The sequence below is a fragment of the Helianthus annuus genome, chromosome 9, assembly GCF_002127325.2.
Source record: "Helianthus annuus cultivar XRQ/B chromosome 9, HanXRQr2.0-SUNRISE, whole genome shotgun sequence".
NCBI lineage: Eukaryota > Viridiplantae > Streptophyta > Magnoliopsida > Asterales > Asteraceae > Helianthus > Helianthus annuus.
In genome coordinates, this window is record NC_035441.2 from 177075517 (window position 1) to 177089447 (window position 13931).

The following is a 13931-nucleotide window of genomic DNA, read 5'->3' on the forward strand; positions in this document are numbered from 1 at the left end:
CCATTATTGCACGACAAATATCACACATATTTTGTTTTTTATGGATTGTTAGTTTGTCGAATGAATATTTGAATTATTTTTTTTTATGAATAAGGATTAGAATTATTGGTTTTTATAATTGTCATTTTTTAACACATATAAAATTGTTTTTTCAAATAAATATGTAGTCAAAATAATCAAATTTGTTTAGCAAAAATGATAAAAACTTGTAGCCAAAAGTCCAAAACCAAAGGAACAAAAATCTAGCCCAAAGTTAATGAAACTATTTAGCCCAAAACTAATAACTCGTTTAACCCAAATAACTGAAAATTGCATGCCCAAACCCATGTAAGAACGGTCCTACCACCCCGCACAGAACTAAAACTGACCGATCACATTAGGTCTGATCTCCGGTCCATTTCTTTTTCCTTTTTTGTGTTTTTGGTTCGGTCCGGTTACTAACTCATGCCAAGTCTTACTTGAGATACGTATAATCCAATTTTTTTGAGTTAAAGCACCAACAACATATTTTGGATTAAACTTTCATCATGACACGAGTCATCAAAACTAATAATAAGAAATTTAATCTCAAAGATGGTGTTTGATAAAAAACATGGGAAGCAAATTCTATAGTCATCACAAAATTTTAGATATCAACAGGCCCAACATATTACACATTACACATCCCATTGTCAAACCATAAACCCAAATACACCTTGAGCATCATTCTAACCTATCCCAAAATTTAATGATTAATAATTCAGTGATTAGTAAATAAACACATCAATGTTATATGCAAAAAACAATTTAAAACTTAAGAATAAATAAAGCATATGTATCTAATTTTAACGGCAAAACGAACCTGTAGTTGAGAAGCAAATTGAGACGCCTGAATCAGAAACGAAAGCAAAACATATTTTTTTTGGAAGCACAGTGAGATTGCGATAAGCAGGACCTAATCAGAACCAAAACCCAAATTAGAACTGAAATATTAAATATAGGAACAAAAAATGTGTATAAACCTTGATTGAAACCACACTGTTAAAGTGAAGAATGGTATATGAAAGAAAGAAAAAAAAGTTGCCAAAAATTTGATAGGCTAACTGAAAAAAATAGAATCAGATGTCCCACTTACCTAACTCCACAAACCTTGCTGTAGAAAAATAAAATTGCAAAGGTTTTTTTTTTAACCGGAAGCCTTTTTCTTGTATTAACTCACCCTCCCTCTCGAGTAAACTAAATAGATAAACTTCAACCTATAATGACATTAAAGTGAACTGAGATTACAATTATTTCATGAATAATTATTAGATCCATATATAATCATCTTAAAAAACCACCAACCAAACGTAGCCAAAGGTAGCTGTGAAAGGTCATACATCAAATTTTGGTGATTGTTGTAAAATTCTTGAGCAACCTACTTGCTTTATATTTAATCAGCAACTTACTTGCTTTTAAAAACAATACAAACCTTACAGTTAAAAATCACATGCTACTTTGACCTGTTCAAACCCACGACCCGACTATATATCTATCTATCTCTATGACCCGTTAACCCATGACACATAACCAGTGCATATTAGAACCATTGATCTTACTCCATTTCCCGTTATCATCATGCACTCGTCTGAGAGGAGAAGTCAACATCAATCCATGGTTAATTCTTGATCCGCATTTCCAATGAAGCCGCTACAAAATTTTTTAGAAAATTAAGAAAAATGACAAATAAATGAAGTTTATCACATAATTTACGTAGTTTAACTTACAATCAAATTAGCAAGATATATCCCTATTATGTCCCGGATTGTAGCAATGTCAAGACTCGGAAGTGAATTGCAGGTTAAGTCAGACGCCATTGATTTCAGGTCCTCAACACACCATCCGTTAACAATCCCAAATAAGCTATGTCCCGAATTTACCTTAAAAAGCACCTGTGACACAAAAAGTATTCATTGTTCATATTTCATTATGTAAATTATTTGATTATATATTCATGTCATTGTTATGTTACAATATATATCACTCTAAAGCCAAATGTACCTCTAGGTTCCCTGTTTTGGGCCAAATCAAGAAGTCTTCACCTACCCGAGACCCGACAATGGTCAACTTTAGTCTTTGACAAATCTCAATATATATTATGCTAAGCAAAATTGCTGCCAAAAAGGTTTCAAACAATTTCGTGTCATACTATCAGCTTTTATGATTTTAATCATGTTATTTTTTACTGACGTTATGAAAACGATGTCCGAAAACTTTAGAAAATTGCTCGAAACAATTCATAATAATTCTGAAATATCCGAAATGATCGAAATTTTCATCGAAATATGATGTAAACTAAAAACAATGTATAATGTCTGAAACGTTTCAAAAACCTCACCGAAACACACTAAATCAATCCGAAATCGATCCGATTCAGTTTTGTATTTTTATAGATCTGTACTTATCACAAAACACAAATTAGTCAGAAAAATTCAACCGAGTCAGTCTGTATTCAATGTACAATGTTCGAGAAGTTCTAATTTCACCCGTAACTCTATCGAAAACTTGTAGAACTGATGCGTTTCATATAAGACTATGTTAACTCAGTGCAATTAAATCCAAAACACCATAACAATGATGCGCATAAGCCGCATATTCGATTCAGATCTGAAAATTAGTCAAAACAATTTCCGATAACCATTTTTTGAACATGATAAAACGCTTTCAGCAAGTTTGAACTTTTAAAAACAATTTTAAGCGATCTGTAGTATTGGAATCGTTCAAAAGTTTCACCTTTAAATTCATAAACATTTTAAATTATAAAAATAACTCATTATGTAAGTGATATTTCAAATCAACCTCTTATCCAATTATTTATTACTTCATCATTTTGACCTGTTAGTTCACTTCAAGCAAACTTGCAAGTACTGACCTTTAAATTCATAAACATTTTAATACTATTTCAGCATAAAAAAGGTTGGATAATGAATGATAACCATGTTAATATAAACAGTTGTTGCTGACCTATATCTTCTTTTGTGAACAGCTTTTGAAGTGCAGTAACATGACCATCAGCTAAATCCATCACATGGATGTAGTCTCGAACCTGTTATCAATCATAACGAATCATATAACGTTATTAATAAAATTTTACATAACTAAAATTCCAACTGAGATATTTCAATTAACTTTTACATACCGCAGTACCATCTTTTGTGGGATAATCGTGACCATAAACATTCAACTCCGGTAATCTACCAACAGCCACTTGTTGTATGTAAGGCATGAGATTATTCGGGATGCCAATTGGATCTTCACCAAGTTTCCTGCTCTCAGGAGCACCAACAGGGTTAAAGTACCTTGTCCACCCCGTGATAGATACAAAGCAGCAGAAACTTCCTGTCTGACAGACCATTGCAGCTCGTGTTAGATGTCCATACATGCCTCTAGAAACCAGGTCATGTGGCTCAATCCTTGTTGCAGTCTCGTCGTATCTGCTATCAAATTGTTAATTATCTCCCACACATGTTCCATTAATTTTCAACCATTAAGCATAGTTGCACAAACAAACAATCAGAATTCTATCTAAGACATTGGGTGGTGTTTGGTTGTGTGTTTTGGAAACAGTGATGTGATATAGAAGCAATCATAATCAAATTCAGAATCTGTCTGTTCAAATAAACTCTTAATATTGCAAACACACCCCATTACAACTTACCAGTTTAGAGCGAGGCATTGTGTGATGGGACCAAGTAGAATGAGGCAAGTGATGCCAAATTGGTCGTGGTGAGGATAAATGTGGCGGTGGAAGAACCAATGAAAGTCTATTACCAATCGCATCCTCCAGATGTAAGTCGGCTCATCCTGGCAGTGCTCCTGGTCAATGGGAACGGGACTTTGTCTGTTGACATGTGCTTGAATCAATTGGTCCAAATGTTATATTGTCTGTTGACAAACGCTTGAATCCTTTGCGCCCCTGTGATGGAGCGTAGCCTGATATCATTGTGCGATTTTTGAATGCTCATACCTACAAAAAAAGATCTAAAAAGGAATAACAACATGCACAAAGATATTCATTAGCACCGAGAACTTACTAAAGAAAACCAACTATTTCTTGAACAGTTAAAGAATCAAAAAATAGAGCACTTTGAAATCCTTGATAATTAAAAAAATAACTATTTTATTTAATAATTATTATAAAAAAAACCTATAAATTTGTGAGTAAAAAGAGGAAACTTCAGCAGACCAATTCGACCTGTTTTGACCCATACCCAACCTTGCCCAACCCAACCGTTTTAACCCATACCCGACCCGTTTTGACCATCACCTAGTTGTTTCACCTATTTTTCTTTCTTTCAAATTCTAAACCACGATTTGGTGTGTAACCCTAAACTTGGTAGTATCAAAATTAACCCTAATTTTGTAACAAATTTTACATCAAAGGAAGGGGCATATGGTGACTTCTGGCACGATTTACCTGCTCGATCTCTCTTTAAGTTTTCCCTAACTCTCGGCTCTGCTCATCAAAGCAACATAGTTACAAACCAAATCACGTTACAAAGAATAGAAGATTTCAACTCATAATACAGATAATCGAAAACAAACCTGTTTTTTCATTACAATCAGATGCACATCTTCATTCAGTATCAACAGTTGTGAGGAGCAGAGCCTCCATTTGAACTGAAAAAAAAAAGAACAGAAATAGGTCAATTGATAGAGCATAGGGCAATGAAAAGGTATAATGGAGTAAGAGAGGAAGAATTCAGGTATAGAAACCCTAGATCCCACCTGTATCTGAACTGCAGCAACGGTAGAAATGAAATTGTTGACCGTAAAAACCCTAGATCCCACCTGTATCTGAAGATCTGAAGATCAAATATAAAGTATTGATGCAATTGATCTTCAAGAATGAAGGAAGCACGAAGTGGATTGAGATGAAGAGAAATTGTTGAAGATCAAATATGATATGAGGAAGCGCAGTAGTAGTAGAGATATATAGGAGGAGTACAGGAGAAGATTTGAGAAGATCAGAGGTTTTTTAATAGAGAGAACAAAGGGGATGGCACTGGAGAGAGGGGAAAACAAATTCCCGCCCATGTATCAATTATCTGCTCAAAGAGACATGCCACATCAATAAATGATTGTTTAAGAAAAGGACATGTGGCATTAAGTGTATTCTTTTAGTATAGTAGATAGATTGTTATGAATAGACATGAAAGTAGGTAATACTCGAAACCTTGTAAGACCATAGGTAATGGTTAATGCCCACTAAGGGGCATTTTTCACCACATCATCATCATAATGCCCTTTTAAAAAAGGTGTAATGGTTAATGCCCATTTCATTTATTACTTTTCATTATTTTTCTTCTCTTTGGGCATTATTATAGAAATGCCCCTCACTCTTCATGCCCCTATAATGCCCATAAGTAATGGTGTAAGGGCATTATCAAAATCTTTCATGCCCTTATAAAGCCCCATTACATATGGTCTAATATATCTTTTTAAAATTATTATTGTTAAGTAATTACTTTCCTCTTTTACATTACTTTTTTTCTTTAATAAAAGAAGTTTATTATTTACTCACTATAGTCTATACCACAAAAACTATATTTTAATACTTTTAATACGAAAACCCATCCTGCTCTGAAAATTCGTTCTTAGTTTTTTTTTTTTTTTTTAATAGCAAATTTGGATCACTGACGGATCACTAGAGTATCCTTGTGCCACTAGGGAAACCACCCGATCATATCCATCTTCACTAGGCAATAATGCCTATACACCAATTCAGGAGGAAACCCAATATATTTGGGAAAAATCCCCTTATGGGAATCGAACCCATGACCTAATGGTAATAAGCATTATTCCACCACCAAGATGCCACTAGGCTATAAGGCCATGGGCGTTCGTTCTTAGTTAATAATAAAATGAAAGTGGTTATAGTTTTAATATGGAAAGTAAACTCAAGAGCTTTGACATTGTCAACAATAACATTTCCATATTACTTTATCTACATATCAAGATTAGAAGTCTGAATATATTGTTCAGTTATAGTTTTAAATCGTCCTCTGATTAAAAGACTAAATAACATAAAGTTTATGATCATCATTTATCCAATATTATTGTTCTATATGTTAAAATGTTTACCAGATACTAATAACGTACGTCAAATAAATCTTCTAAATTTATCAATATAAATAATATGTGTACATTTTTTATTAAAAAAAATAAAGGTTAACCAAATCAATCATGATATATAATTGGTTTGATAATGCATATGACTCCCCCCCCCCACACACAAATACGCGTTAACTCCACCAGTGTTGGGGTCAGTGGCGGACCCAGGAATTTTTTTCTGGGGGTGCGGAATATTTACAAAGATTTTAGGCCCCTAGCTGTATAAAAATATCGGTTCATAGCGGGTCGGGTCGGATCATGTAAGACAAAAGAACATCAAACTAAAATTTATAAATCATCAAAAACACGTCAAACGTCATTACAAATTAAAAACGTATTTAAAACTGTGCCCTACAGTTTTTTTTTTTTTTTTGAAATATATCCAAAATATCATCCAAAATACTAAACACGCTATAAGTTCATTACATTTTTACTCATTGTTCCTAACACATATAATTTGCTCCATAAGTTCATAAAACAACACTAAACACTTAAACAAAATAAACAATCATGTTCAACCATAGCCCATAACTTTCAATTATATTTTTAAACATTCAAACCCTAATATTAAATGTTGATTACTTGTAACTAATTATTTAAACAAACAAAGCTATAAATAAAACAACAAAATCATTTAACTACAAGTCTAGAACAACAAAAAAATAAAAAAAAAATATAAAAAGATTAAACCCTTACACATCTATATTTTCTCCTTTATCATCACATAAAACAAAATAAAGAAATAAATAAACCATACTAGTTCTATATTGGAATTCTAACGCAATATGGGTCGGTCCAAACGGAATTTTGGTTTTTCTGGTAAAAAAAAGACACCAGGTCGTGAGCAGTGGCGTCCAGTCGCTGGGAATTTTTTTTTTTGGGGCGGGATTTGGAAATGGAATGGGTGGATGGGTTTGGGATATTTTATTTAGTTCAAATTTCTTTAGGTTGGGTTTGAGATTGTGTTAATAAAAACTGATTGCAGATTGGGTTTTGATTGGATTAAATAATTAAGTGAATAAGTGGTTAATAATTATTTTTTTTCTAATTGGGGTGGTTGAAAATTTTCAAGGGGTGCGGGTGAAAAATTCCAAGGGGTGCGGTCGGGATTTCCGGCAAAAAATAACACTAAAAAACATTTTTTTCATGGGGTGCGCCTGCCCATCCTTGGCTTAGGGTGGGTACGCCCCTGGTTGGGGTCCAGTAAAAAGAACACTTTTCGTGAGAAGTGTGAGAAGGCATAACCATTTACATGTAGACAGTATGTTTTAGACTTGGTCATAATGTTTTGGCTTATTTTGGCAAGAAAAATATCAAACATAACAATTTAGGACACAGTGTAATGAATTTTAGGTTTAAAACTTAAAACATCATGCCATGAACGTTAAGAAGTGTGTTTTAAATTTCACGCCCATAATACATTACATTGTGTTTTAAATTGTTATGTTTGTTGTTTTTCGTGCCAAAACAACCCAAAACATCATGTCTAAATTCAAAACATGATGCCTATATGTCAATTTCTATGTATTCTCACATTTTTTACGAATAATTTCTTTTTTAAAGGTAACTCACCCCACCTCACACTTTTGCTCTTCTTCTTTTCACATTTTTTTTCTGTTGTTTGTTAATTTGTGTTTCAATAAAAAATTGCATTCCCATGCATTTAACTCTATTTTCATAAAACAAAATCACCTACCTTCATTTTTTCATTAAATACGTATGTGACTTTCATTCAATATTTAAAATATACATGTGTTATAGTAACTAGTCTTACTAGAACATAACAAAAGTTCGGTTATTTAATTAAAAATAGGCCATGGTGTATTTTAAAATAAAAGATCATTTTGTGATTCTTTTCTCAAAACAGTCTAACATATAAAAGGGTCTCAATCTTAAGTTACATAATAAAACAAAAGGATTGTATTCAAACACCTATGTTTAAATAATATGACAAATATATTGGAAATTGTCTACAAGTATATTCACACCCTTATGATCTCTTGACATTTTTTTTATTTGAAAAAATACTATATTATATATAATCTCTAATTGTATTTACTATTTTGACTACCTATAAAAGATGAATCATAAATTATGAACGGGTTACAATAATCTAAATCATCTATTTTAACATGTTATCCAACTCACTGTTTCATCCATTTTGTCACCTTTTATGTATAAAATTGTATTTACTATTTTAACACCTTTTATGATCGAGGACGCCCATTTGCAATCTTATAGTCTACTAATACAATATTTTACTGTAAAATTGCCGTGCAAAGAAATTTGAATGATTTTAAAAACGTTAAACCACTTCAATAAGAAACTGTCAAATGATATCTAATTCAAACACTTGTATTTCTCTAATAAAATATTAGAAATCAATGTCAGTCGTAACCTTCTCCGCAACCATCGAACCTTGTTTGCATAAAACTCGTGTAAATTGACTGAGTCAATTGGTTGGAAATGGTCTTGGTAAACACAAAATGTTTAATTAATATTTTATCTTTAAGAATTAAATAAGGTTATTGAATTTTAATAATGATCCTGGCTTTCATCTATTGGTCGAGATTAATTCCCACTAAAGAAATATTTATACACAGTCATAACTTTGAATGTATTTCCCTTCAACGATCTTATACTAAGGGTGTAAGAGGCACTCCTCGAAGAGGGGAGTCCCCTCTCTTACGCATAACCAATCCTCGTGTGCCACGTCAACTCCCCTCTTAAACTCCCCTAACACCCTAAATTGATGGCGGCACTCCCCTCTTAGGTGACTTGGTTTTTATTAAAAAAAAAAAAATTTCATTGGTCCACTCCTCCCTCTCTCCTCCCTCGCTCTTCGGTGACTTCCCACCGATTTCCTCCCTCTCTCCTACCTCACCGCCTTGATGGCGGCACCCCCCTAATCGGCAAGCAGCTTCCCGCAAGGGGTCACCGCAGGTGCCCCGATCCCCCTAAGTGAATGTTAACTCAATTAGTTTTTTGATGACTGGTTAAAATAAGGTCAAGGGTTTACCTTCTTGATCACTGGTCTTCACAGGAACCGGTTGCAAAACCACCATGCACAAACTTTGCCATAGCATCACGTGCGCACACACACTCTAAAGAGAACTTTCCCTTACGGTCCGTAAAGTCCTTATGGTGGGATTTACTATGACGATGATGATGATGATGTCCCTTGAAATCTAATTGTTTTATACATTTTCGGTTTAATCCAAATAGTTACTCCAAGATGCCCAACAATCCAACAATGACTTGATAAGGAGCCAAATATTTTTTTGTTGACACAAAAAGCCAGAAATCAATAAAAATAAGTTTTCATGTACATGATACAATATACTGTTTCATAGTAAACCTAATCCATAATCTTATAAAATTTACATAATAACACATATGATATAATTTCTTGCTTCTAAACGTTACTGAATTCCTTACCCTTTATTGAATAATGCTGAAAATATATATACAGAGTTTACAACTGAAATCTAGGAGCTAAATCTACCTATTATACTAAAAAAATACACTTAATGCCACATGTCCTTTTCTTAAACCATTTTTATTTGATGTGGTATCTCTCTTTGAGGAGATAATTGGTACATGGGCGGCAAAATCATTTCCCCTCTCTCCTCATTATCTTTCTTCTCCTTATTTCAAGACAGATCCGATTTTGAAATCGTTTCTTAAAAAAAAAAACTTCTCCAACACTATTCATCTTATTCTATGATTCATCTTATCCTCTGTTACGCCGTAACTCGTAATTGACAAAAAGTCGCAGCGGAAGTTTAAGCTATAAAATTTCTTTCATTATAAATACCTTAACTTATTTAAAATTTCATTTTAACACAACTTTTTCACATGAAGTCATCAACCGACTCATTTACAATTAAATACATGACATGGGTTTTCTAAATTTCAACACCAACGTTCCCGTACAATCTGTCTTGTGACTCGGTCCTTGATCTCTATCCCTTGAAGATCCTTCGTATATCGTACTACCTGCGCTCACCACATAAAATTCATAAACATCAGTACGCATCGTAAACATGTAAAATTCATTCACGTTTATTTTTCGTTCCGTTAACTCTTTACATTCCGGCTTTCCATCTGATCATACGACCCGCGGTGAGACTTCTTTGCTATTCCTGCGTTACACTTCATTCACCATGGCACGCCATTAGTAACATGACCATTCAAATATGTTAGAGCCATATATATAAGCATATATACAAGATCCTTTTTTCATGCACAACAAATCCTACTTCATGGATAAGTACCTACACACGTATGTTCATACACATTTCATACATACATACATACATGCATACATACTTATGTACATACATACTTATTTACATACATACATACATACAAGCTTTATTCCTTTGTGTACATTCAATCCCATTTAATACATATGTACATACTTTCATATATGTATAGTCATACATCTATTTAAATACACCCGAAAACATACATGCAAACATAAACACATCTACACGTACATTCTTACATATAGTTATATAATGCATATAACGTATTTAGATAGCCTTCACACAAGTTTAGAGTTGAAGAATGCGAAAAATATGAAAGAACCAGCAATTGGCGCAAGAAGGAACCAATCTGGCGCAACCTTGTGCCAGTTCTGGCGCAATACAGATGACATCAGTCAGGGGCGCAACCTTGTGCCAGGGGGGCGCAACCTTGCGCCTGGTTCAGACCTGCAACTTTCAGCATGACGAATTTTTACAGTTTTGGTCATAACTTTCTCATTTCTTGTCCGTTTTACCCGATTCTTTTTCCTACGTGATCGTAATTTAATCATCTATCATATGGACTTGAAATCCCACGTTCGGTTTAAGGAAATTCTTAACTTACGTGCGTTCGACATATTATCATTTTCTAACTATTTGACCCGTTCGTGCATTTATCAACATAATCAGTTTATTTGACCTCAATCTCATAAGAACTTTAATAATTTCATTGGCACCTATCATAAAAGATTAAATTCTCGGACGTCTTGCATCCTCTTAACCCATTTTCGCTCAAAAGCTTATTTTTGACTCGTTATGGGTATTTGCGCATTAAGTGGACTATGACATACCAAACCCTATACTTCGCTTTCATACTTGTCCAAGACATTACTCTAATCGAATAGCTCGTTTCCAAACGACTTCTAAGGTCGTTTGCCCGATATACCTATCAAGGGCATTTTAGTCAACTATGCTCTATCCTTAATAACAAAGGAATTCCTTACATAAGTAACCAATTCCACTACTTAGCTACAATTTCTTAATCACACCTACCTTGCTCGGATCAAAACTAAAATCCGTTTAATACTTCATTGACATCATATAATTCATTCCTATTCGACCTCAATTATCACATATAATTAAATTGCATATAACATTACATAAACAACTAAGAAGTGATTACGGAATCACTTACCTTGAGCGTCCATTTTCGCATTGGCTTCCTTGTCCCCTCTTGACCCGTTAGTCTTTCGTGCTTGAGTCCACTTCCACATGATCCCTAATGCTTTCGTGTTACCGCAATCACATCCTTGTTAGTGTACACGATTACACATATAAATGATCATATCAAAAGCATAACTCACATTTGACTTTCATGGTCAAGTCTAATAAACATAAAGCATACATCCAAAATCACATCTTTTTAGACTCATGAAATCCATCATGTTAACGCATAAAACACATATTAATTTAGCACATACCATACGACACTATGTACATTTCGTACTTATGATGCTAAAGTACTTACAACCACATGATCACATAATCATACTCGCATACACATTTGCTTACATATACTTTCACATATCATACACCTTCGCTCTTAATTACCATGATTCAAGCACATCTAATACAAGGCGAGCATTACACCATTCAAGCACAAGGTACAAGCTCCTAATGCATAATTTTACCAAACCATACATTCAATCCGAATTCTCATATGGACTCCACCTTAAGCACACTTAACATATTATTTTGCTAACGACTACACCATAAACACCTTCTATACATACTTACCCACAACTTTCATACGATTTCACAATTTTGTTTTCTTAGGCATTTCATCGAACACTTGGCGTGCGTACTAATATCTAAGCATAATGTACAAGCATTTTCATTCTTTTTCTTCCTAGTTATTTACTTTCAAACATTAGCAAAGCAAAATGCCAAATCAATTTCATACCATGCTCAATCTAACTAGCAAGATGGTCACATACAACATAACATATCTAGGATCGAACAAAGACTAGACATGGGTGACATACCCATGTCGCCGTTTCCATCAACCTATGATGGGTTTCATCTCCAAACACCTAATTAATCAAAATTATGCATAGCACATGTTTCGTATGGTGATTCTAACACATAATAACGCTTAATTTCATACAAATTCGTGGATTGATCAAAAACCCACTTCTTACAAAATCACCAAATCACAAAATACAACTTACCATGTGTTTATCTTGTGTAGATGGTTGGGAATATAGCTCATGCATCCATCAAACCTTCATTTTTCTCTTCCAATTTGGGGAATTTTGTGGTTTTTAGGGTTTGTCTTCTCCCTTTGTCTTCTCCCCTGCTCAATCCATCGCCCACACACACCTCTCTAATGTGTGTGTTTTATTTTTTTAAGTTTATGTAATTTCATCTTTCAAGTTGCCCAAGTTTGGCCCCTCAAGATTCACCATATTCCCATACTTGCCACAACTTCATTTCTTTAAATAAAACACTTTCTTATTTATCCTCTTTTAACCCTTGTAATTTGTTAATTGTTAGTCACAAATTTTTCCATCCCTTATATTTAACTTGTAACTATAACTAAGTTAACTAACTTAGTTACCATGTCACATCGTGTAAAACAAAACATGCTCGAAATTTAATAATTCGGTTTTTGGGGCGTTACATCCTCCAATCCATCACCATCTTCTACTGAACACACACTGGCAATCATAATCGATGAAGGAAACGTGGGGCAACGGTGGTGCAGATCTAGCCAGAATTCACAAACCGAAATTAAGGTTCTCACCCCATCAAAAGGGTTCTCAAAATTGATTCGTTAACAAATCTAATCTGCATCCATGGCTAGCCAGAGCATCCATGGCTATCTTCTTGAAGTCACAGGTACGACAATTACTTCGTTATTTCTCCATGGCGAGTCAGAGCATTAACCATATACATGACCTAATTTCTTTATTTAAATCTAATATTTGCGTGATTTGATCAGATACATGAATTAATTTCTGTATTTCCCCCAATTGATGTGCGTTTTGTTCAGATAAATGTCCTAATTTCATTTTTTTCGAATGGAAGAATTTCACTTGGTGATGTTTTTTCTTTCTACCACACAACTTCGTTTTGAAGAAGAGCTAAAGGATCAGGTGAGTTTACACATTTTTTTTATGTCAAACCATCATTTTATCATATATTTTTTAAGAGATATGTTAGTTAACTTTGATATGCCTTATCCTCTAATTGATGATATGCGGATTTTCTAGAAATTAGCATACTTGCATGTGTGAAAGAGATTGAAGTTGAATAGTATCGATCTAGCTGCTCAATTTAGGTATTGTACTTTGATATGTGAGATATCAAATTCTTAGAATAAGGGGATATTTGTTGATGTAGATGGAAAGAATTGGCTAGATGAATTTTAATCCAGAAGATATGGTTAGACGAATAGATGGAAAGAATTGCATAGTTACCGGAGCTAATTCTGGAATCAGTTATGCCACTGTGTAAGGTCTTGCATCGAGGTATTTTATCTTATTA

General features: G+C 33.8%; 1 protein-coding gene and 1 long non-coding RNA gene across 19 annotated transcripts; both read right to left on the reverse strand.

Annotated features, from left to right (window-relative positions):
* Positions 1–540: 540 nt before the first annotated feature.
* Positions 541–5060, reverse strand: LOC110879761. 17 transcript variants are annotated; one of them, XR_004868042.1, is made up of 12 exons: positions 4747–5057; positions 4564–4638; positions 4436–4474; positions 3677–3999; positions 3158–3455; positions 2983–3064; positions 2020–2132; positions 1746–1910; positions 1578–1668; positions 1115–1235; positions 842–934; positions 580–712 (listed from the first exon to the last, which is right to left on the reverse strand). XR_004868042.1 is itself a non-coding variant. In XM_022128285.2 (11 exons), the coding sequence occupies exons 4-11, from the start codon at positions 3796–3798 to the stop codon at positions 708–710; spliced, it is 969 nt and encodes a 322-aa protein (XP_021983977.1). In that variant the 5' UTR covers positions 3799–3999; positions 4436–4474; positions 4564–4638; positions 4747–5056; the 3' UTR covers positions 541–707. The 17 variants fall into 17 exon arrangements, 9 of the variants coding, with proteins under 9 accessions (XP_021983977.1, XP_035833808.1, XP_021983973.1 ...); XM_022128285.2 differs by lacking the exon at positions 1115–1235 and having other exon boundaries at positions 541–712; positions 4747–5056; XR_004868041.1 differs by having other exon boundaries at positions 580–934; positions 4747–5060.
* A 4895-nt stretch (positions 5061–9955) lies between these two features.
* LOC110875015 lies at positions 9956–12750 on the reverse strand. 2 transcript variants are annotated; one of them, XR_002556443.1, is made up of 3 exons: positions 12614–12750; positions 11578–11667; positions 9956–10131 (listed from the first exon to the last, which is right to left on the reverse strand). It is a non-coding gene; the product is annotated as an uncharacterized LOC110875015 (long non-coding RNA). The 2 variants fall into 2 exon arrangements; XR_002556442.2 differs by lacking the exon at positions 9956–10131 and adding an exon at positions 10202–10287.
* Between the last annotated feature and the right edge of the window lie 1181 nt (positions 12751–13931).

Excerpts from the sequence above, each read along its gene's own strand:
- LOC110879761 (XM_022128281.2), bottom strand. The coding sequence starts at position 3,798 with ATGCGATTGGTAATAGACTTTCATTGGTTCTTCCACCGCCACATTTAT. Across the intron at positions 2,133-2,982 it reads GTTCACAAAAGAAGATATAG|CAATTTTGCTTAGCATAATA; the intron begins GTCAGCAACAAC and ends CCTTTTTGGCAG. Across the intron at positions 935-1,577 it reads TGATGATAACGGGAAATGGA|GTCCTGCTTATCGCAATCTC; the intron begins GTAAGATCAATG and ends GGTTCTGATTAG.